Genomic DNA, 22413 nt, shown 5'->3' with positions numbered 1-22413 from the left:
AAAATCAGGAGCGGCCTCCCCCCACCCAGTCTGAAAAGGCCACCCTTGTGCACTTCGCACCCCAAAGTAGTCCCGCTTCCACGCCGAGACATTGTTGGGAAGTTCGTGCAGAAGCTTAAAACCCAGGCGAGGAGATAGGTAATACGCCCGTCTTCCCCCAGGAAGAGAACCCGCTTGTTTCTTGAGCATTAAAATAGATGAGAATATCTTCAAGTCTAAAGGGAAGCCCTGTTCGGAAAAAAGGGAGGTTGTCCCCACCAAGTTCCGAATAGAGTTCGGATGAAGCTGGCCAATGGTAACGCCGAAGTGGTTTATGACCTCAACGAGAAGGGGGTGGAAAGGCAATCGCATCCCCGCAGCGAGCTGCTCCCGAAATATCACGATCTCATCAAGACCATGTTCCCAAGAAAAGCTACCCGAAGGAATGAAATAGGCGTACCGGCCAGGCAAATGGTAAGAAATAATAAGAGATTGGAGCTCCTCGGGCGTCATGGTCGAAGGAACAAACCTATCTAACATCCGACCTCGACGAGAAGTAGACGCCAAATTGCCCGAAGCGGCTTGGCCTATAGGTTCGAAGTCGTCCTCAAGTTCCACCTCAGGATCACTAAAGCCATTGGGGGATGAGACTCGGTTCGTAGAACCTACATCAGACCTACTCGAAGAATCGTCTGAGCTATCCAAGCTAGACATCGAGGAGAAAAGGTGGATTCAAGGAAGTACTCACCCGAAAAAATGTTTCGAAGGCTCCGGAAACTGAAACAAGCAAGAAGACCTTGGAGGCGAAATAACAAGCCTAGACATGAACTGAAAGGCCTGGGCGCGAGCTGAAAAATTGGATGCAAGCTCAAGAAGCAAACCGCAGAAGTGACAAAATCGACTGGGGTCCCCTACTATTTATAGCTACAGTAACCAAGAACCAACAGTGCAGATCAAAGCTAATCCGACGGCCCGCATTCACGCTGACCGCACGTCCCCTGAAACTGAGACGTGATTGGCGCACGTCTCTCCGAAATGGATGAAACGTCAACGCACGTCTTTCTGAAACTTACAACGCGCCACACACGTCTTTCTGCAACTGACAACTGCCAGTGCATGTCTCCTCAAAACGTTAGTGGCGCGCTTTTTTCAAAATCAAAAGACCCGCTATCACGTTCCCAGCGACGCGATTTTTTGAAATTTAAAATAAACGCACGCTGCCACATCTGTCAACATTTGTAAGCAGGTAGGCACGTCTCCCGCCTTTTTGGGACACTCTAGAAAACCGAAGAACCCTAACAAAGGACCTCGCGCTATCAAGATTCAAAGAATGGGACAAATCCACCTACCACCTTGCAAACTCCCCGCGCCAGGGCAAGACCTTTAGCGCGAGGAGTGGGGGGCAATTGATGAAGGAAGATTTGGCTCAACCTCATAGTTACGCAACACGTGGCAAAGGCAACAGCTCGGCACAAAAGCATGCCTAAGGCACGAGCACCAAGGGGAGAAACCAGCGGATCAAACTCCCCTACCAGCAGTCCGAACTCCCTACTAGGAGCCCGAACTCTCCCTTAGGCCCCAAGCCACTCAGACAGTAACCCAAACTGGCCTGCCATGTAGCAGTTCGGGACACACCTCACCGAACTGGCCTGCCTTATAGCAGTTTGAGACACACCTCACCGAACTGGCCTGCCTTATAGCAGTTCGGGACACACCTCACCGAACTGGCCTGCCTTATAGCAGTTTGGGACTCACCTCACCGAACTAGTTTGCACTATAGCAGTACAGGACATACCTCCGAACTCAAGACTTCACCTCGCTCACCACTCCATCTCATCGCCTCCAGGACGCCAAACCGAACAAACCGTACCATGCCTGACACCGAGGAAGTTTGTACCCAGGGGCGGCACACTTGACTGACTTGGGATCTGACGCTTGACGGCCGCACTTCAAACGGCCACCTGCCACCGCCACTTGACACCGCCATCTCCAGTTACAGAGACGGCTCCGACAAGGAGCAGTGGCGGTTCTGTCCTAGCAGAAAAGACGACACCCGAACTGGCAGAAACAAAGGTAATCATACCCGACCTGATAGGGGCTTCTGAGTGAGTACGCGAAGTGGTTATAAAAGGCCCCCTACCCCCAACAACAAGGTATGTGAACTTTGCGCCATCTGGTCTTTACTTTGCCTTTGAGACAATACTAACTTGAGCTTTAGAATCATCACACCGGGTTCCCCCCGGAGTTCCCTCATCTTCTCCGTTTCAGGCTCCCTGTCGCTCCAGTTAGAGGCGAAATCGTTGACAACTAAGACCGGCCGAATTGTGCTCCATCATCTAGGCTTGTTAATGATATCAAAAAATCCATGGCGCCTAATCTGACATATGGTCCAATTATTTAAGGTTTTGACGATGTATTTATGTAATCACATGGGACTTGGATTTTGCAATTTGCATCTTATTAGTAATCGGATTGAATTCGGATTTAACTCAATCTAATCTGATTAAAATCTGAACATGATTATATTATAATATTTATTAATTTTACTATATAAAGTTTATATAATTATATTTAAAATCATAAAAAAATATATTTTTATATATTATATTATATATGATTATATATAAACAAAAATTTTAGTATGTTTTATTTATATATAAAATTTGAAAAGAAAAATCAGATTCAATCTGATTAAATCCAACTCTGTTAGTAGGATTCAAATTCAAATCCGAAGTCTTCAAATTCGATCAAATTTCATATTGAATTTGGATAATAATCTGATCAGATTTGGATATTGATCGGAATCTGATCCCTATACAGCCCTAACAATATCCCAAGTAGCCAATGTAGCGCATGTTGAAGTCCTACACCAAAAACAATTGGCGTCATTAATTGAGAATTCCTTGTTGTGATATCAACAAAAACCAAGATGGAATAATACGGAATTCAAAGGAAAAAGTGATGTTTATCAATCGGGTTTTGCATTCAAGACTCCCTTCTGCTGCGTTGCTTCCTTTTCCTTTTATAACTCCCCTCTATGTTCGGTTTTCTAGTATTGCATACACCGGTTCAAGAACCATCACTTGCTTAGAAGTCGTTACTTCGATAAAACCATCAATGAGACACTATGCACCATTCCTCCTTGTGATCGAAGTGCAAACCAGAGGCCATCATAGGGCATTTTGCATCATTTAATGACCTCGACGCGGTGGAATTTTCTCTCTTCAACGGCACATGACTCCCACCTTTCTCTTCCCCAATGCGTCATTCTTAGGAGGGTTTTCAGCAAGAACTCTGTCTTGTGATCCATCTTTGAGCTGTTGTTGGTTTTCGTTGCCTTTTGGGGCTGAGCCGTTCTCTGTTGTCGTTGGGGCATGTTAAGATCAACAAAGTGTGAAAGGAGCAAAGTCAACGAATGGAGTGCTTTAGTCACAAGGATCGATTTCGTGCTCTTGATTCCGGTGGCAAATTTGGGGCAGAGATCGGGCCACCATTTATGAGTCGTCATTCCTTAAGTGGGGAGATAACCCTGTGATTCACCGCAGGGAGAGAGAGAAATCATTGTAAAACATCAGTGGCTGGGACAAAATTCACAAGGAATGAAGGGTGGCCTCCTCGCGCTAATGCAGTGCTGGTTGGATTCTTTCATCCAGTCAAGATCAGGGATGAATAAAAATCCAATCCAAGAATCCATTCGAAATCGAGCCACCAAATCTTGAACGAGGATTTTGACGCCTTTTTTTTCGGAAATTGAACTAGAGATTCTAATGTAATCACCATTTACATTAATTTATTTATTTACAAAAAAAGTAAAATCAGATTAAATTCGAATTCGATCCAAATCCAATAGTTTTCAAATTCAAATCCGAAGTCTTCAAATTCAATCAAATTTCATATTGAATTTGGATAGAAGTTTATAATAATCCGATCAGATTTGAATATCGATCTGAATCTGATCCATTTATAGCCCTAATGATATCCCAAGTAGTGATCACTGCAGCTTAAGGATCAAAGTACCGATATCGAATGTCGTATCGGACAATTTAGATATGGATACGGATACGGATACACTTTAGAAATGCATGAATACGTACGAAAGATATGAAAATACATGAATACATTAGGAAAATACATACAAATTTCATAAATACATCAATTACACTAACTTTAAGGTCAAAATAACCACAAATAAGATGTAAATATATAAGAAATGTATATTTTAATGATATATATTAAAAAATATTACAATTAATATAATTGGCATATTGATAATCCATCACTCAATAGTCCAAGACTCATATTATATTGATCTTTACAAATTAACACATGCATAAAACCATTATTATGTTATATTCTATTTAAGTTCAAGACACAAAACATATGCAATTATTATATTTTAATTACTATATCAACTATTTTTTTTTTACTTTGCATCAACCAAATATTAAATTTTGAAGTACTTGATAAATAATATATTTCTTTTTGTAAATAATAAATATTTTATAATAAAATGTAAATTAAAATATCAATTGGTAATTTATAAAATATATAATATTAACTTAAAATATTTCATATCTATATATTAAAATTTTTAAAATACATATATGCAAATTCATAATTTTTAATTAATAATTCATTATTCCATTATTAACATTTTTATTTCAATAATTTTTTTAAATAAGAAATCATTTTTTATATAAATTTAAGTTAGTGGATTTGATAGATTTTGTAATCACCATGAACTCTTGGTGATTGGTCAAGTCTCCGAAGGTCCGGGGAGACGATGGGGAAGAGAGGGAGAGAGGAGAGAAGGGAGAAATCCTGTTGAGAAGCCTTAGGGTTTAGAGCTATATGGTTGTCTAATCTGGGAGGAGGGTTGTCCCTTCTTTTATAGATGGGGTCCTAGGGCTATTAGGAGAAGATCCCAAAAGAGACCGCTCTTTATTAGAAAATGGGATCTTTATTCTCATGTCAGTTATCAAGCAAATTCTATTAAAGTTTCACCACGTGTCTAGCGAGACTATCTAGGGGTAGAGTTTCCTTTCACTAAGGATTCTCGCATAGCACGTGTTAGCTACACCTTTCATGGGTTCTCTTGTGGTCACATGTTGGGACTTTCGATCGACTGATTTGTCTAAATGTCTTCAAAAGTCATCTTTAGAACGCTTCGTCACAGTAAGTTGCAACCATATGGAGCGTGAGTCACCTGTGAATAGACCTGTTCATGGGCTGGGTAGCCCGATGGCCTGGCCCGCACCCCGGTCGGGCTTGGTCATGTAATTAGGCCTGCGGACCTAACCTTGGGCCTAACACAGTAAGCCTGATTGTGTTATGGGCCGGGCTTAGGATTTGTCAAAAAGGCCTACCCCGACTCAACATTATATATTTTATATATTATATAATATATATAAATAATATAATATTTATTGAAATATATATATATTTATAATTTAATATATACATTTTTTTTCTTTATAATTTCTCTCTCTCACTCTCTCTCTCTCTCTCTCTCTCTCTCTCTCTATTCAACCGCTTCAACAGTAGTAACAACATGGGATAAATTTTGGGCTCGGGCTTTTTATGAGGGCTGGGCTCGGGCCCAAGTTGTAGGCCCGATGGTCGAGCTAGGCTCGAGCTCAGGCCTTAGAATAATCTGTTAATACAGAGTGAAAGCCCGACCCAAGCCCAGCCCGGCCCATGAACAAATCTACCTGTGAATATATATTGCCGACTTTGTCTTCACTCATCGCTTATCATGGTATGAACTACTATTTTATTCTCATCGCAGGATACTAATAATGTATTAGGTCTGTTGTAGGCTTGTGATGTCATTTTATGCTCATTGCAAGTTTGGGATAGTACTCCGTGCTCATCATGGGTCCCAGATAGTATTATCTGCTTATCGCAAATCTTGGATGGTGTTTTACGCTCATTGCAAGTTCGTAAGCCTTGTGTTACTTCTGTGGAGTGTTGTCGTGCTTCTAGAGAGGTTTGTTGGCTATTCCGATTACTCTGGGCATTGTCCGTCATCTTGCTCTATGACCTCAATCATAAATTCCATGAAGGTGAGCCACATGTACTTACAGATTTAGTATAATATTATATGCTTAAAATTTTTATTTTTTATAAATAATAAATATATTATTATCTAATGTAAATTAAAATATCAATTAATAATAAATATGTACAAATGTATGAATTTTAAATACTAAAATAATTATTCTATTATTAATATTTTTTATTTGTATAAATTTATTGAGAATAGAAAACCAATCTTTGATATAAATATAAATTAGTAGAATTTTTATTTCATTTATAATTATAAATATTAAATTTTAATATTATTTTTTGAACATATTAATTTTTAATATAACTTTATTTAGATTGTATGTTTACAATAAAGATAATAAAATTAAAATTTTTCACTTTACACACTAAGCGTTTAGCATCTAATTGATTTAACTATGATTCAAATCGGGCTAACCACATTTTATATATGGGAGTTGTGTGCATTTCTGTGTGTATCAACGCATCGGTACGATGTGATACGCACGATTTGACACGATATAATGGCAGTGTATCCAGTATTACATATTTTAATCCATGCTACATCACGAGCATCTACTAATGAATGACAGTAAAATATGTTCCCATGGTTACACTGAGCTGTTGGGACATTGTTGGGAGCATTTTGTTGGTAGCTAACGGATAAGGATGAATTCGGATTTGGTTAAGGCAAAGCCTGTTCAAACAGTCTTTACAAATTTGCATTGAGAAAATCTCCCTACGTATGTGCTTTATTTCAAACAGCCATTGGAACAGTGTGGGTATAGGCTTGTCCCGATAAAAGCTGATTTTCCAACGAAACTGGATTCAGCTAGTGCAAAGCCTGTTCAAACACCCATTATAACCTTGCATTGGGTGTAAAGGCTATTCCAACATAGTTTAGATTTAGTTTGAACAACATTTACCGCCTTACATTGAGAATATCTCTAATAGGAAGATATTCTTAATACAAGATCATAAAATACTATTAGAAAAGTGTGGACACAGATTTATCCGATCTCATTCCAACAGCCATTAGAAGAAGTATGGAAAAGTAAGGACAGTCATTGCATTGAGTAAGTCTGAAGCCCGTCTCCCATAAAATAAGAGGTCGACTTCAGTCAGAAGGTGTTCGAACAGCGTTGCATCGGGAATATCTCCGTATTTCTGTGCTTATAAAAGAGCAATGCTAAGACTATAATTACTGTTGGAACGGGTTGCAGCCGTATTCGGCTTCAGTCAGTGCAAGGCGCATTATGGCTGTTCGAACGGGCTTCGCACTGACTAATCCCGTTTCAGTTAATTGTTTGCCAGAAGGCCCACAACGAAGAAGAAGAGTGATGAGCAACAACCTCGGCTAGTGTCCGCTTGCTCAGCTCAAGTCAAGCACAAGCCTCAGCCAGTCATCCCCGTCGGCTGGGTCTGGGACCGAGAAATTTGCCAGCTTCTTCTTTAACCTCCAGACGAAGCTTACCAGTTCCAGCTCCCATGTTTCTCGCTCCACCAATGGTGAGAAACACCGCCACGTCGTCAAAATTCTATCAAGAAAACATTTCCTGCGACTGTGGTTACATGCGCGACCCTGAAGACGCTAATGTTCTAGAGAAAACGTGAAACATCGTTGATGTGGTGTTTTAAATTAAACCAAATGGCGGCCCTAAATTTTTAACCAAAAAAAGGGAAAAAACAAATGGCTATCTTACGTGCTTCCTGTCGTCACTTCTCGTCTCATCACCCTACGGCTCGCTATTGAAATGATGAAATCCTTCCTTTCTGACATGGCAACACCGGTTCTTCACGGGTTAGTCATGCCGCCAGCCATCGCCACCAAAAGCTCGCGCAAGGTCGCCGTGATCGGTGCCGGCGCAGCTGGCCTCGTGGCGGCTAGAGAGCTGCGCAGAGAAGGCCATAACGTCGTAGTCTTTGAACGGAGCGATCGGGTCGGAGGGACTTGGGTCTACGACGCCAACGTCGAATCCGATCCAATGGGACTCCACCCTTCTCGGGCCATCATCCACTCCAGTCTCTACGACTCTCTGCGTACCAATGTCCCTCGACAAGTCATGGGCTTTCTCGATTTCCCGTTTGTTGTCAGAGATGGAAAAGACAGGGACCCTCGAAGATTTCCCGGCCATCGAGAGGTCTTACTCCATCTGGAGGATTTCGCGCGACATTTCGAACTCACTGGATTGATACGGTTTGACACTGAGGTGTTTCATATTGGTCTGGTAGAGGAAGGAAAGTGGATACTAAGGTCCCGCGAGAGAACTCGAACTGATACTGATGCCCAGGACGATTTGTGGATCGAAGCGGGTGAGATTTATGATGCTGTTGTTGTATGTAACGGGCACTATACAGAACCCCGAATTGCGGAAATTCCAGGTAATTCTGATTATTTTCCTCTGGACAGTTGTTTCAGAGAACCCCCCCTGCCTTCCAAAAACATTTCATTCTCTTGCGGTCAAAGTTTGGGTGCTAGCTTTCTGCAAATCATGGATTTACTTGCTCTTTATATAAATACTGTTTCTGCAGTTTCTTCTTGCTTTTAGTGTGAAAGCAGATTAAACCGGTTTATTTTTGGATATTACATACGTAGTGTAGGCTTAGGCTCCATTGGTTTCTCTGTAATAGGGATGTAAATCTCAAATCTTCGCAATCTGTAAAATTTCAGTAACAAAAAACATTGTTACAAACTTCCAGTTTCACTGAAGTTGGTGGAAGAACAACGAATGGCTAGGAAGTTAAGGTTTAATATCATTTCATATTTACTGAATTAGATTGAATAAAATTTCAACAATCAGAGTGATGTGCAGGGCGACACATCTGAGAAGGTTCAGTTACTAAAGCTTGAATTTATTAAATTGATTGGGGCCTTACATGATAGCTAACTTGCATTTTAATCTGCTATATGAATTATCTCTATTGTAAGAATGAGTGTGAAAATTGAAGTGTCTTTATAGTATCAATTTATAACTTATTGCTGTACATCCAACTGAAAACCCTTCCTGGGGGATGACAGCTATAGTTTGGTTATGTGAAGAAACAATTATTCCCTTCATGGTATAGTAGATATTGGTTTATTATTAGAGTTCATCTTCAGTAGTTTTCCATTCAAAAAGAAAAATAAGAATGTATTGCTGGTAATTTCTGTTGATTAGGTATACAGTTGCTTCATCAGTTACTGATGGGGGCAGATTTGTCCCTCCAGTGGAATTGTGACACGTGGCACCTCATGCCAACTAAGTATGGCCTCTTGGCAGCTCGCCATAAGCGGCTTGCCACGGGCAGCTCGCCACAGGCAGCTACCACAGCTTGCCTTAAGCAGCTTGCCATAGGTAGCTCACCATAGGCAGCTCGCCACAGCTCGCCATAAGCAGCTTGCCACAGGCAGCTCGCCATAGGCAGCTCGTCACTTGTAGAGAAGCTCAGTACAGTAGTATCGCAGGAAGATCTCCTTCCTGAGGACCTGGCCTAGACACCGACCCGCCGACTGACACGGGCACTGACTTGACGACCTGGCCCAGACACTGACCCGCCGACTGACACAGGCGTCGACCTGACAACCTGGCCCAGACACCGACCCGCCGACTGACGCAGGCGCCGCCCTGACAACTTGGCCCAGGCACCGACCTGGCCGCTTGACACAAGCGCCAGCCTGACGACCTCGAGGAGTTCACCACCGTGCCCCGGTTCTGACGGAATGTGACGAGTCTTACCGTTTGGAGGCTTTTCACCCACCTAACCCACGAGGGCTCCGGTATATAAAGACCTCACCCCCCAAAGGGGAAAGATGATGGAAAAAAATGGAGGTAATCCCTGCTCTCTAGCTCTCTCGTTTCTCCAATATTATCTTCAAAGCTCTCTACAATCAGAGTGCTAACTTAAGCGTTGGAGAGCCCCCACCGGGAAAATACCCTCGGGTCCTCTGATTCAGTTCTCGTAGGTACCTCAGCTCCTGCCGTCTACAAAGAGGAGGAAAAGATGGAGTTCTCACAGGTCCCTCAGCTCCCGCCACCTACAAAGAGGAGGAAAAGATGGAGTTCTCGTAGGTCCCTCAACTCCCACTACCTACAAAGGAAAGAAGACCACCTCATGCTGAGGGCAGTCGAGTTGCGCTACACCAAGGAGCTCCACCATTCTCTAAGTCACAGGCCGCCTAGTAGGGAGTTCGCCACCAGGTAGCTCTCCACCAGGCAGTTCGCCACCAGGGAGCTTGCCACCAGGCAGTTCGCCACCAGACAGTTTGCCCCCAAGCAGTTCTCCACCAGGCAGTTCGCCACCAAGCAGCTCATCACTAAGGCACGTCACCACCAGGTCAAATAACGAGGTACTTAGCCAAAAAATTTTTACATCACAAAACATTGGTACGTGGCCAGAAACGGTTACATCAGTTACATTGCAACATGTTTTTACTTTTACAGATTCTCACTCATCTACACTTCCTCACAAGAATTGATAAATTTACCTGAATTTGCTTGAGCAAATAACTGGAACTTGAGACAAGTTTATGACACATTGTCAAAATTTGTGGTTCTCTACTATTAAAGCTTCTATCATACATATGTTGAAGAAACTAATTAACATTAATTAGTTTGTGATTTAAAAAGGGCAGCCCAGTATACAAGGCTCTTGCCAATGCGGGGCCTGGGAGGGGCAGATGTATGCAGCCTTACCCCTGCACATACAGAGAGGCTGTTTCCAAGATTTGAACCCTGATCACCCAGGTTGCAGTGGAGCAACCCAACCATTGCTTGCGTTTATGCTCTTGTTCTAGTGGTTGGTTTGGCAACTTAACAACTTTTTATTTTATCTCGTTACTAACTAAATGTATTAATTATAAAGGGATTTAGCATAACAACAATGAAAGTATTGAAAATTTCATTCGTTTTAGGGGAATCTTCACTTACCCCCACCTAACAAATTTTAACTTCACTGTACAGTTGAGACAGTGACAATGGGGGGAGTTGATGCCAATTCGGGGGGGGGGGGGGGGGTATGGTGTCAAAGTGGGTGTTGGAAGTTTTGAATTGTTGTGGGAGTATGGTCAATTTAAATTTGTTAGGTGGGTTTCAGTTATATTTTCCCTTAATTTTTTTGGGATAATATTAGACCGGCTTTAGTCCTTCCAAATTTAAAAGAAGGTATTAGTATTTTGGATGGAATGCCTGTTTCCATTCCCTTGTGTTTTTACTTTTATATTGCAAAAGTCAATGGAAAATATCACTTCCCCTGATTTTCTTGTCTCTGACGTTTATCTTTCTGCCTTGATTGAAAGAAGACCAAAACCATGATGGGACACAAAACTTATCAGATATGATACAAGATACTGCATGGACACTTCTAGATGTACTCTATAGCATTTAACACTTTTTTTTTCCTGATTGTTATATAGCATTAACATTTAAATATGTAAAATGGTGTGTTTTAACAAATTATACCATTAAAAAATCCTTACAATTTAGAAGCTTAATTAAATTTGGCAAGACATAAGTCTTGATAAAGGACATTCACATTGAGAAGGTAGATATAAAGGCATGATATAAGCATGTCATATAGGATACCCATACTCATATCCCATGGCCAAGATTTTAGGAAATGGATTCATATTCCCATTTCCTGTATCCATATCCATGTATGCACTTATATTATCTGTATAACATCATAGGGCCTAAAGAAATCTATGGTGGAACCATAATCAGGAATGGACATTTTCAACTTGCCAATAAGTAGGAGCTGTTTTCTGGAACCATAATAATTGTTCTAAACATGTTACCTTGGTAATATAATTACAGCCACTGTGGTGAACTTTGTTATTGTTTCACTTGTATTCAGTTGGAGATGCACATGAACTGGCATTATTCCGCAGGGATATCTTAATTTTAAGGATACCAATAACATAATTGTATTGAACAATTAAAATGAGTCAAATGACTGAAGAATGCTTTGCTAGGTATCAATGTTAAGTAAAAACTACTCTTTTCCATGTAACGTATTTACCTAAACATTGTGTGTTCTAATTGCTACAGACATTTTTTCCAGGTGTTGAAACTTGGCCAGGGAAACAAATGCATAGCCACAATTATCGCATTCCTGAGCCATTCCGTGATCAAGTATGTTCTGCTTCTCACTCTCATCTCCCCTTTAAGCTTCAAGATTTTGTGTACCACACTGTATATGGGGCAGAATTTTGACACTATGGACTTAATTCTTGTTTTGCACTCATCCAACTACTATCTTACAAGTTGTAATGAACTTCTCTAACGTTATTGTTGATGGGATTTTAAATTTCAGTTTCACCATTGATCATTGTTGATGAGAATCTGAATTAGGCTTTTGAAAAATCCCAAGGAGCATTTATCATGTTAAAAACAAGTGCAGCCTGCCTAGGATATCCAAGAAAATAAATGCTCAGACCACATGAATAACTAATGCTAAGAAGTAGATCAAGGTTTGCATTCATTGCATATAAAGGTCTAAGCCAGATCATAGATTTTTCCCTAAATGAGTCAAGTAACTTGGCTCAGATTCTTCCCATTTTATGAAATTCCATATTTCACAGAAAGAAAAAAAGTGTGTTATGTACATTTGAGGAAATTAAGACATTAACTTACTGTAAGCTTAAGAATTCTGCTTGTTCTCTGGTATAGAGCAAGCACTATCATATTTGGTAGTTTTGTTCATCGTTAAGATAATAGTTCAATGGTTAAATGATATGCTGTTGAACATGATAAACTGATTTCATTCGAGACTATGGATGAGAAGGTGGAATAGGCTGCAAAAGAGTAGAAGGCAATTATCAATCAAGTAGCTTTAATTATTCCCTATATTCATCGTGGCATTCACTGAGTGACTGTTAGTAGAGTTATGTTGAAAAGTTTTGTATCCACAGATTTTAATTTTGGAATTTTTAGTTTTTTTGGTTCGACTACTGGCATCAACAAACCTGTGATTTCAAATATATCTAAAATATTTACAAAAGCGTTCAGAAATGGTACAAGTTATTTAACAGTTGAAACTGAGAAAACTAAGATTTTACTAATTTTTGAGGTGTTGGGTTAGTTTTGGCAGAGGTGGACCTGCAAACCAATGTGATTATAAATGGATCATCACTTAGACATTCATACCAACCTCCCTATCTACATATTGGTCCCTGTTTTGGATACACACCATTGGGTTGTCTGGATCCATTAACAGCTCATGTTAAATGGGTTAAGGGATATTAATGGTTCTGTAGCTATGAGGTTCAACCCGGTCTTGTTTGAGAAAAAAAAGCAGGTAACAAATAGTTAAGTCATTCAAATTGTCAGAGCAGAAGGGAATTGTCTTTCTTGATTGCACCTGCACTATGTGCAAGCTTTAGAGGTGTGAAGTAGAAAGTCATACGCCACGTGCAGCATTTTGGAATATTGCTTAATTCTACATCATTTTCCTATATGTACTCACGCATGCACACATATCTTCTTCTCTTCCCTTGTAGCACTGACGGCATATGAAAAGCACATGGTAGCAATAGGAACTCAGACTAGATTAAAAATAACATATTAATGACAAAGTTGACTGATTGTTGTAAATCTTTTCCTTTCTGTTTCCTTTATTCCTTAAAAATCATTTATTTCATTCACTCACTGCTACGGACAGGTTGTGGTTTTGATAGGAAGTTCTGCTAGTGCTGTTGACATTTCCATGGACATTGCTGTTGTTGCCAAAGAAGTTCATATTTCTTCAAGATCTGCGACTCCTGGAGAAATTGGAAAGCTGGCTGGATATGATAATCTGTGGCTTCATTCTATGGTAATAACATTCTCCTGTGGTGAGTGAGAGTTAGTAGTTCTCATAAAGAAACCAGCAAGGGATAGATTCGAACAAATGCGTTCAGAATGCTCATTCAGTTAAATTAATGCAGGTTGAAAGAGCTCAAGAAGATGGCACAGTGGCTTTCCAAGATGGGAGTTTTGCCCATGTTGATGTCATTCTGCACTGCACAGGGTATGTCTTGATTAGTATGGCTCTGACTCATGGAATAATTAGTACAAATGTGCAATGAAAAATGGGTCAACATTAAAAGAATCATGAAAAAGGAAAGTGGCATAGATGCAGTCCTGACAATCCAGGGTCTTGGGAGGGGTGGGCTGGGTATGGTCCTAACTTCTAGCAATTTTTACAGGTGTTATGTCCTTTTCTATTCTAGTCTCTGTTCTGTCATATAACTATATAAGCATCATGGGGGTGAGGAGGGGACATAAGATATCAATTAGGCCAATGTTAACGCCAAAGGCTTGTCTGCCACTGAGCCCTTAAATCAGAAAAAAGACAAGTTGAAGATATCCTAACCCCCTTTATTTGCACAATAAACTCTCTTTAATTTTGTCCTTTTTTTTTCTTGAAAAGTAATAAGGAAACAAATACAAAGATAGAGGGGGACTGATTCAAGGGCAGCAGCTTGTAGCTAAAAGATAACAGGGTCATCATAAATCAAATTCCCCCAGTGATTACAAAAGTTATCAAACTTGATCTCCCTAAGATTTTACAAATAGAAACCCATTGGATGAGACGTTTCTCAACCTGCCACAAACCATCTCCACAAGACTGCTGCTGTTCGTAAAAGATCTTCTAACCGCGTGCATTTGAAACATACCATCAAATGGCAGCTGGAACCATGTTCCAAAGGATCTTACCACCCCTGATCAGATTAGAAGTTCACCAAGAAGAGACTAAATCCTTTAAATCAGGAAGGGTCACCTATCGCTGCCCAAACAACTCCAACATGCAGGGCCCATTATCATTATTTTTTGTGATGCAGAATCTATTTTGTCATACAACAATTCAAATGTGTATTTCGATTTTTTTCAAAACAAAATCTTTAGTAACATTCCTCAAATATATTAACACACCGCTTGGTCCATAACTCGGAACATCTTTTCTGGGTTATTATTTCCTTCCCAGAGGCACTGCATTCCTTTCAATTTTAGCTTTGTTTTGGTTACTTTGTGTTTTGTGGAGGTTATTGATAACATTCTTTATAATACCTTCTTATTCATATTCCTTTTCAGTTTTCACTTTTGATCTTTTGCTGCTCCCAACTTTGAACCCAAAAAATGTAACAGCCAAGCCAGTTCCAGGTATTGCAAGTAGTGTTGTACAATTGACAGTTGAATCTTAAAAGAACCTAGTGCCCATCCTTTGTGTGATATTTGCATCTGTTGTTTTTTAATCTTTTCCATCTTGTTGCACTGTACTGTAAGAAAGTTTGTGGTGAATTTTTCTGGATAGAACTGATAGTTTGGATGGATGAACTGTTTTAGTTCAGTCATTTTTAGCATATGTCTCATACATGCATCCTTCCATACACGAATTTCATTCACCCAAAGTTTCTGAAATGGATGATCCATTTTAAGGGTTCATCTCATTCATGTGCCAAAATCTATAGGACTCAATGGCAACACAGAAAATCTGCCACATTGAATCCTGTGCTTGGGACCAGTGCTTAAAGATCCATGTTTGGAGCTGGGGATTAAGGAGAAATGTTGCACAACCATCAACCTTCAAGTTATTTCTTTCCATAAGCTCCAAATATACTAAGATCTGTTTTTTTTTTTTTCTCAGGTACAGATATCATTTTCCTTTTCTGGAGATGAGGAATATCAGTGTGGATGACAATCGTGTAGGACCACTATACAAGCACATATTTCCTCCATCTTTAGCTCCATGGCTCTCCTTCATTGGACTACCTTTTATGGTTTGTCTCAGAGACATTATGTGCTCTTTATTTTTGATAATTTATTAGTCTTTTGATAGTGGAGGTATATCTTTCCATATTTGTGGTGCCAGGTTCTTCCTTTCCCTTTGTTTGAATTACAAAGCAGGTGGGTAGCGGGTATTTTATCAGGTCGGTTTACACTTCCTTCAGAGGAAGAGATGATGGAAGATGTGAAGGACTTCTATTCAAAGATTGAATCTGCTGGCTGGCCCAAGCGATACACTCATAAGATGGGAGATTCCCAGGTAAATTTGATCTAAGGATCTCATTGATGATGAAAGTCCAATTAAATTCCCTTACGAATTGATGTTTAATGCACTATTTGATTTCCACGTGTATATCCATCTCCATACACATATCCGCAGATAAATATAGACAAATAATTTGATGTAGAACATGTGTTGCTAAAAGGTTTTTAGAAGCCCATGATTGACAGAAAAAGAGAGGCCAAAAGAGACACTAAAACTTTAAATGGCCATTACTTTTGATCTGGGCATCTATTTTCGACAAAACGATTGTTTTGGCCTCTGAAAATTCCATCGTTTTGGCCTCTGAAAATGTTTTTTTTTTTCTAAAAGATTTCCTTTTAAGTAAGTTTTTATATTTTTGTCATTATAACATATTTTGAGTTTGATATTGTTTAGGAAGTCTTCTTTCAGTAAATTACAATGTTTTAGAGAGTTTTGAGTCCAATCAGAAAGTTTATTATTTTGGGAATGCTCCACATTACCTATAAATAAACGACTGTACAAGGTCAAATTTAGTGAATTGAATACTAGCAAAATCTATGGTGCACGAACTGCACTGTGAAGCAAAAACTTGAATCAATGATAAAGCGACATGTCACAGTTGAATCCTTAATGTTGTTAAAGTCTTTAATGTTAAGTACACCCTATGAAACATGAACCATGAAAAGTAAACGGACCATGTGACATCTTTAACACTGATTGTTGAAATTTGATTTAAGGTGCATCAATATTTGAAATGCACCATAGTTGGACTCTTGAATACTATTTTCTTGTGTTTCTTCTCCTTCTCCTTGTGGATTCAAATCTTTGTTTCTTTTGAAGAAGACAGTGCTCTTCTCCCTTTACACTTCATGCTACGTCATAATTCATTTTTCAATCTATGAATTGCCAATGATAATTTTTGTGGTAGGGACATGTTTTGACTGTAATAGCATCGTGTCTATACTCTATAGGAACAACCATATCAACCTTCTCCTTTGGAAGAAATGGAAATTCCATAAAGCTCACAATTTAACTTATTTTCTTGATTAGCAAAAGGAACATATGGGGTTCACATGCCTCTCTTCTACAATTTGGAGAATTCTTGTGTGGCAATATGTTTTAGGGCCCTTTTGATATGATAAAAGTCTCTTCTGTGGAAAGAAAGAGTATATTAATTTGTATTTTAGTGAACTTTAATGGTGATTTTGAATGTTGGGTGCAGTTTGTGTATAATGACTGGCTTGCCACCCGGTGTGGATGTTCAGGCATAGAGGAATGGAGAATTCAGATGCTTCATGCCAATCGAAAGAACAGGGTAGACCGACCAAAAACATATCGTGATGTATGGGATGATGAACATCTGATTCTACAAGCAGATGAATACTTTCGTCAGTACTCAAATGGAGGTAACATGTGATAAAGCGGAAAATACAGAGGCTTCTATGACTCAAGCTGGAAATAGTCCGCATTAACCATTTCCTTGCATTTGCTATTTCCATTGCCAAAGAGACCACGATGACAAATTAAGGCCTCTAGATGGTGAATGTTTCAACCATTTGCCTTCACGATTCTTGTATTACCTATTGTTATTGGGGCCACTCCTTGATTCTTGAAGATATGCTTATTTTTACTCTTAGAATCCAATATATGATGTCTTAGTGATCTTCCTATTTATGAATCTTTTGAACAAAAGCTTGAGCATTTATCCAAGAAAGGAGAAAGAATTGAGTGAATTTGTAGAGTTCTTTAGGGATGTTGGTGATTTACTAATGAAAGCTATTATCGAAGAAGAGAATGAAGGGAGAGAAAGGAAGAGGCGAAGAGAAATTGTGAGAGAGCAAAAATTCTTGGCTAACAATAATATATATTGTGTAGGGCAACTAAAAATAATAAAAAGACTAAAGTGCCTTGTAACATAACTAAGAGCATTACATCACTACTCCTTAGTAGTGATAAAGATCTTTTGTAAGAATATTTGCAAGTTGCTCTTTTGGGCTAACACATGGAGTGCACACTTTTCCCTTCTCTAATTTCTCTTTGATGAAATGTTTGTCCACCTTAATGTGCATTAGGGTAAATGCAATGTTGATGGCAATTTTAAGCTATGTTTGGTTTGAAGGAAAAGGTAGGGAAAGGAAGGAAAATATAGTGAAACTTTTACAAACCTTGTATAGGTTTCCCTTCCTTTTCCTACTTTTTCCTTTAAACCAAACACAGGCTTATTGTCACAATAGGGTGACATAGGATCATCAAGAGGAAAACCTAGTTTACTAGCACATTCTCAATTTATAAAAGTTCTGCAACTCTATGGGTCATGGCCTTATACTCCGCCTTTATGCTAGACATAGCCACTACACTTTGTTTTTTATTTCTCCAAGTAACAAGGTTTCCTCCCACAAAAGTATAATATCCATTGGTGAATTTTTTGCCATCCACAAAATTAGCCCAATCAACATTAATATAAACTTCAACTTTCATATGCCCATGCTTCTTGAAGAGAAGATCCATCTGTGGAAACTTCTTTAGGTATTTGAATACTCTCTCTATCGTCTCTTAAGTGTTCTACCTTAGGTGCACACATGAATTAGCTAAGGACGCCCACAACATATGCAATGTCAGGCCAAGTCATAGATAGGTAGAGAAGTCTTCTCACAAGTCTTTGGTATGGTTTAATATTTTTTATGGGCTCATCCTTACAATCCCTTAAACTATGATCTACATCTATCAGAGTGTCATACGGTTTGCTCCTAACTTTCCTATATCTTTCAAGAGATCAAAGTTATACTTCTTTTGAGAGATGAAGATTTTATGTTGAGAGTGGGCAACTTTAATTCCAAGGAAGTAACGTAATAGTCCTATATCATTCACCTCAAACTAGGTGGCTAAAAATTCTTTCAACTTCTGTATATCTGAGACTCCATCACGAAAGATAACTACGTCATCGACAATCAAGATAGTCGTTTTTCCTTAATCTTTTACAAAGAGTGTGTGGCTAGTCTGACACTACTTGAATCCTATCTGTTGCATAGTTTGGTGGTATCTACTAAACCAAGCCCTTTGTGACTATTTTAGACTATATAGAGACTTCTTCAATTTGCACACTTTTTGTTTACTACTTTTAGTACAAAAAAAGGTGGTTGGATCATGTACACTTCTTTCTCCAAATCACCATTGTGCTTCATAGAGAACACCCATTTGCACCCTATAGTTTTTTTTTCCAGGCAGAAGTGTCAATGTCAATAGGCTCATGGACATCAACATGAATAATAGTACCTAAATTTGAGGGATCCAACTCCTAAAGAATCCGATGGTATTGGTTGCACAACTTCTAGTTGCTCCACAACTTTTGAACTTTGCTAGTCCTGGCCTTCATAACATTGTCTAAGAAAGACACATAATGGAGGAGGATCAGAAAAATGAGATAATATAACTTGTTTCTGTTTCTCCTCAACCTTACTCTTTTGAGGAGAAATAGAGAAGTAGGGCTTATTGTCAAAGGAAGATATATCCATAGAGATGAAGTATTTTTTTTTTTAAGAAATAGGTCAAAACAATGATAGCCCTTCTAAGAAAGAGGGTAGCCAAGGAAAACACACACAATAACTTTAGGGTCAATTTTATCACGGGTAGGGATTAGGGAATAGATCATGAATGAAACATCGACAATCAAAGACATGTATTGGTATAGGAAATAATAGAGCTTTAGGGAAGAAAAGTTGATGTGGAGCCTTATATTCTAATAATCAAGATGGTATGCGATTTATAATATAAGCAGTAGTCATAACAACATCCACCCAAAACCTTTTTGGTGTATTCATTTGTAGAAACATTCCTTGAGCTACTTCTAGGAGGTCGCAAATTTTCCTTTCTATAACCCCATTTAAGGGAATGGCCATTCTCTCTCCCTCTCTTGCGAATGAAATCCTATTATCGTTGATTCCAATTTTCATTCCCAATGTTCTTGTCTGAACTAGGGGTGAGCATTATTCGGTTAAAACTGAAAAATCAAACTGAAAATTATGATTTCGGTTTTTTTAGTTTGATTTTTTAGTTTTTGGTTAATTCAGTTCGGCTAATTCGATTTTTAGGAATTTTAGTTTTTGGTTTTTGGTTTTTAGTTTTCAAAATTAGAAACTCGGTTAAGCAAAAAAAACAAATTTCAATATATAACATGTAATATATAATATATAATATGCTATATATATTTATATACTAATATATTATATATAATGTATTATAATGAAATTCAGTTTCATAATATATATTAAAATATATATATTATAGGTTATAATATATAATAATTTATGTATATTAATTAAATTCAGTTTTAACTGAAATAATCGAAAACCGAGCCGAAAATTTTGGTTTTCTTGCAATTCAGTTTTGGCTCAATTTTTATTATTTTATTTCAGTTGTAAAAATTTCAATTTATTCGATTTGGTTTTTAATCGAATAAACCAAATGCTCACCCCTAGTCTAAACCAAACAAACTATGGGAATAGACCATTCTGGTTCCCATTCAGATTCTAACAGCAAACCAAATGGACCCTAAACATTACATCAAAGGTAATACATCGTAAAGAAGAAAATAGCTTTGGAAATACTAGATGGCTGAATCCTTGGGTGCAAACCTATGGCATCAATTTTGATTTTTTTGAGCAAAATATAATAGACACAAATACGTAGAACTCAACAATACGATAGTTAATTTTCACCTTGTCATAAATTTTGAGACGATCAATTTTTGTAGTGATTGAAAAGTTGTTTTTTTTTTGTGATTTTAAATACATATTGACTTTTTAGATCACCAATATGTGCAATACTTATGGTTAGGTAGTTTTAAAAGGTTTAAATAGTAATTATAAACTTACTAAAAATTGTTAGAAATAAAAAGTTAAAAGGACAAGTAGTATCGATCAAATTGTACATCAAGTTTACACTCGACCCATTGATCCTTGCATATATGAATATATGATATAAAAGATTATTATTATTTTTTTGTTGGGGAAGATATACTACAGTAGTAGAAATAAGTGTGAAAAGTAATCACATTACAGCAACAAACTTTTCCCTAAGTTTGGGTGTTAAAATGGTTTGTCAACAATAATGGCAATAGATAAACAATTCAACGAAGTAATAGAAAATACAAATAGCAGCCACCACACAATAGTACACTAAAATTTTTATGTGAAAACCCCAAAATTGGGGAAAACCACGAAACCTATAGTCCTTAAAAGTCTTCTACTAATTCAGAAATTAATGGATACAATAGTCCTCTCTAGTAGCAACTAAAGGTTTACAGACATCAAGGATATAATCCTTGGCTCAGAAGTACAACATTAACATCATCAAATATAAGGTGGATTCAACAAGAACAAAGATTTGAATGTCATCAAGTTTCTATAAATATGAAACTGAGAAGAAAGGAAGAGAACCAATTTTAATTGGAGTGAGATTCTTGACTCCTTGAACAATACTTAATCACATTAAGCATGGGCTTGATAACACATCCGAACTTGGACTTGAATGGAATAGAAACCAGCTTTTTCTTCTCTTTTTCACAAAACTCAAAATCCAAAAAGACTCTCGGCTCCCTTTGTTTCTCTTCTCTCTTTCTCACTTCAGTGGTTACGAAATGGAAGCACACCAAATAAAAAAAAAAGGTGGGAGCCCTTTTGGCTTCCGCAATACATCTCTTTTTTGGGAGCATGAAAAGGTGAGGTGGGCCCCTCATATGGGTTGGACCCACACCCAATAATTCTCCCCCTCCAGCTCATACGGGGGGCTTCACCAAGTCCGCAACTTCTTTACAAAATTCAAATTTGTCTTTAAGAAATGACTTTGCTAATATATTTGCACCATTCTCATCAGTATGGATCTTCTCAATATTTAACAACTTCATATTCAACACATCCCGAATCCAATGGTACCTTACATCAATGTGTTTGGATCTTGCATGGAAAGTTGGATTTTTAGAGAGATTGGTAGCACTCTGACTATCACAATAGAGAACATATCTTTCTTGCTTCATTCCTCATCCTTGGAAAAACTTCTTTAACCATAGGATCTCCTTATAAGCTTCTGTAGTTGCAATATATTTTGCTTATGTGGTGGACAATGCAACACACTTTTGAAGTTTGGATTGCCACAAAATTGCTCCTCCTACAAAAGTTATTAAGTATCCCGAAATGAACTTTTAGGAATTAACATCACCAATCATGTCTGCATCTATATACCCATCCAACATGACTTTATCATTCCCCTGAAGTTTTTAGTTGTTAAAATCTCACCTGAATTTGGTAATTGCAATCACCTTCCCTGAACTTTATGCCATAGTTGAAAATTTCCAAAATACCCATGTAATTACTTTTAACAAAAATGTTTATTTTTCAATTTTTCTCT

General features: G+C 38.3%; 1 protein-coding gene across 1 annotated transcript; it reads left to right on the top strand.

Annotated features, from left to right (window-relative positions):
• Nucleotides 1-7095: 7095 nt before the first annotated feature.
• On the top strand, nt 7096-17683 carry LOC148848174 (flavin-containing monooxygenase FMO GS-OX-like 3). Its single transcript, XM_088951031.1, has 7 exons — nt 7096-8406; nt 12064-12134; nt 13663-13815; nt 13928-14010; nt 15628-15760; nt 15853-16026; nt 17234-17683. The coding sequence occupies exons 1-7, from the start codon at nt 7779-7781 to the stop codon at nt 17426-17428; spliced, it is 1437 nt and encodes a 478-aa protein (XP_088807157.1). The 5' UTR covers nt 7096-7778; the 3' UTR covers nt 17429-17683.
• The last annotated feature ends 4730 nt before the right edge of the window (nt 17684-22413 follow it).

Source organism: Nelumbo lutea, chromosome 6 (assembly GCF_056320005.1).
Source record: "Nelumbo lutea isolate HS-2025 chromosome 6, American lotus-T2T, whole genome shotgun sequence".
NCBI lineage: Eukaryota > Viridiplantae > Streptophyta > Magnoliopsida > Proteales > Nelumbonaceae > Nelumbo > Nelumbo lutea.
Note: the sequence above shows the minus strand (reverse complement) of the source record. Positions and strands in the feature narration are given on the sequence as shown.

Bases quoted from the DNA above. Each gene is read 5' to 3' on its own strand.
- LOC148848174 (XM_088951031.1), top strand. From the start codon at position 7,779: ATGATGAAATCCTTCCTTTCTGACATGGCAACACCGGTTCTTCACGGG. The intron at 13,816-13,927 runs GTAATAACATTC...AAATTAATGCAG, and splicing joins ATCTGTGGCTTCATTCTATG to GTTGAAAGAGCTCAAGAAGA. The intron at 15,761-15,852 runs GTTTGTCTCAGA...TTGTGGTGCCAG, and splicing joins TCATTGGACTACCTTTTATG to GTTCTTCCTTTCCCTTTGTT.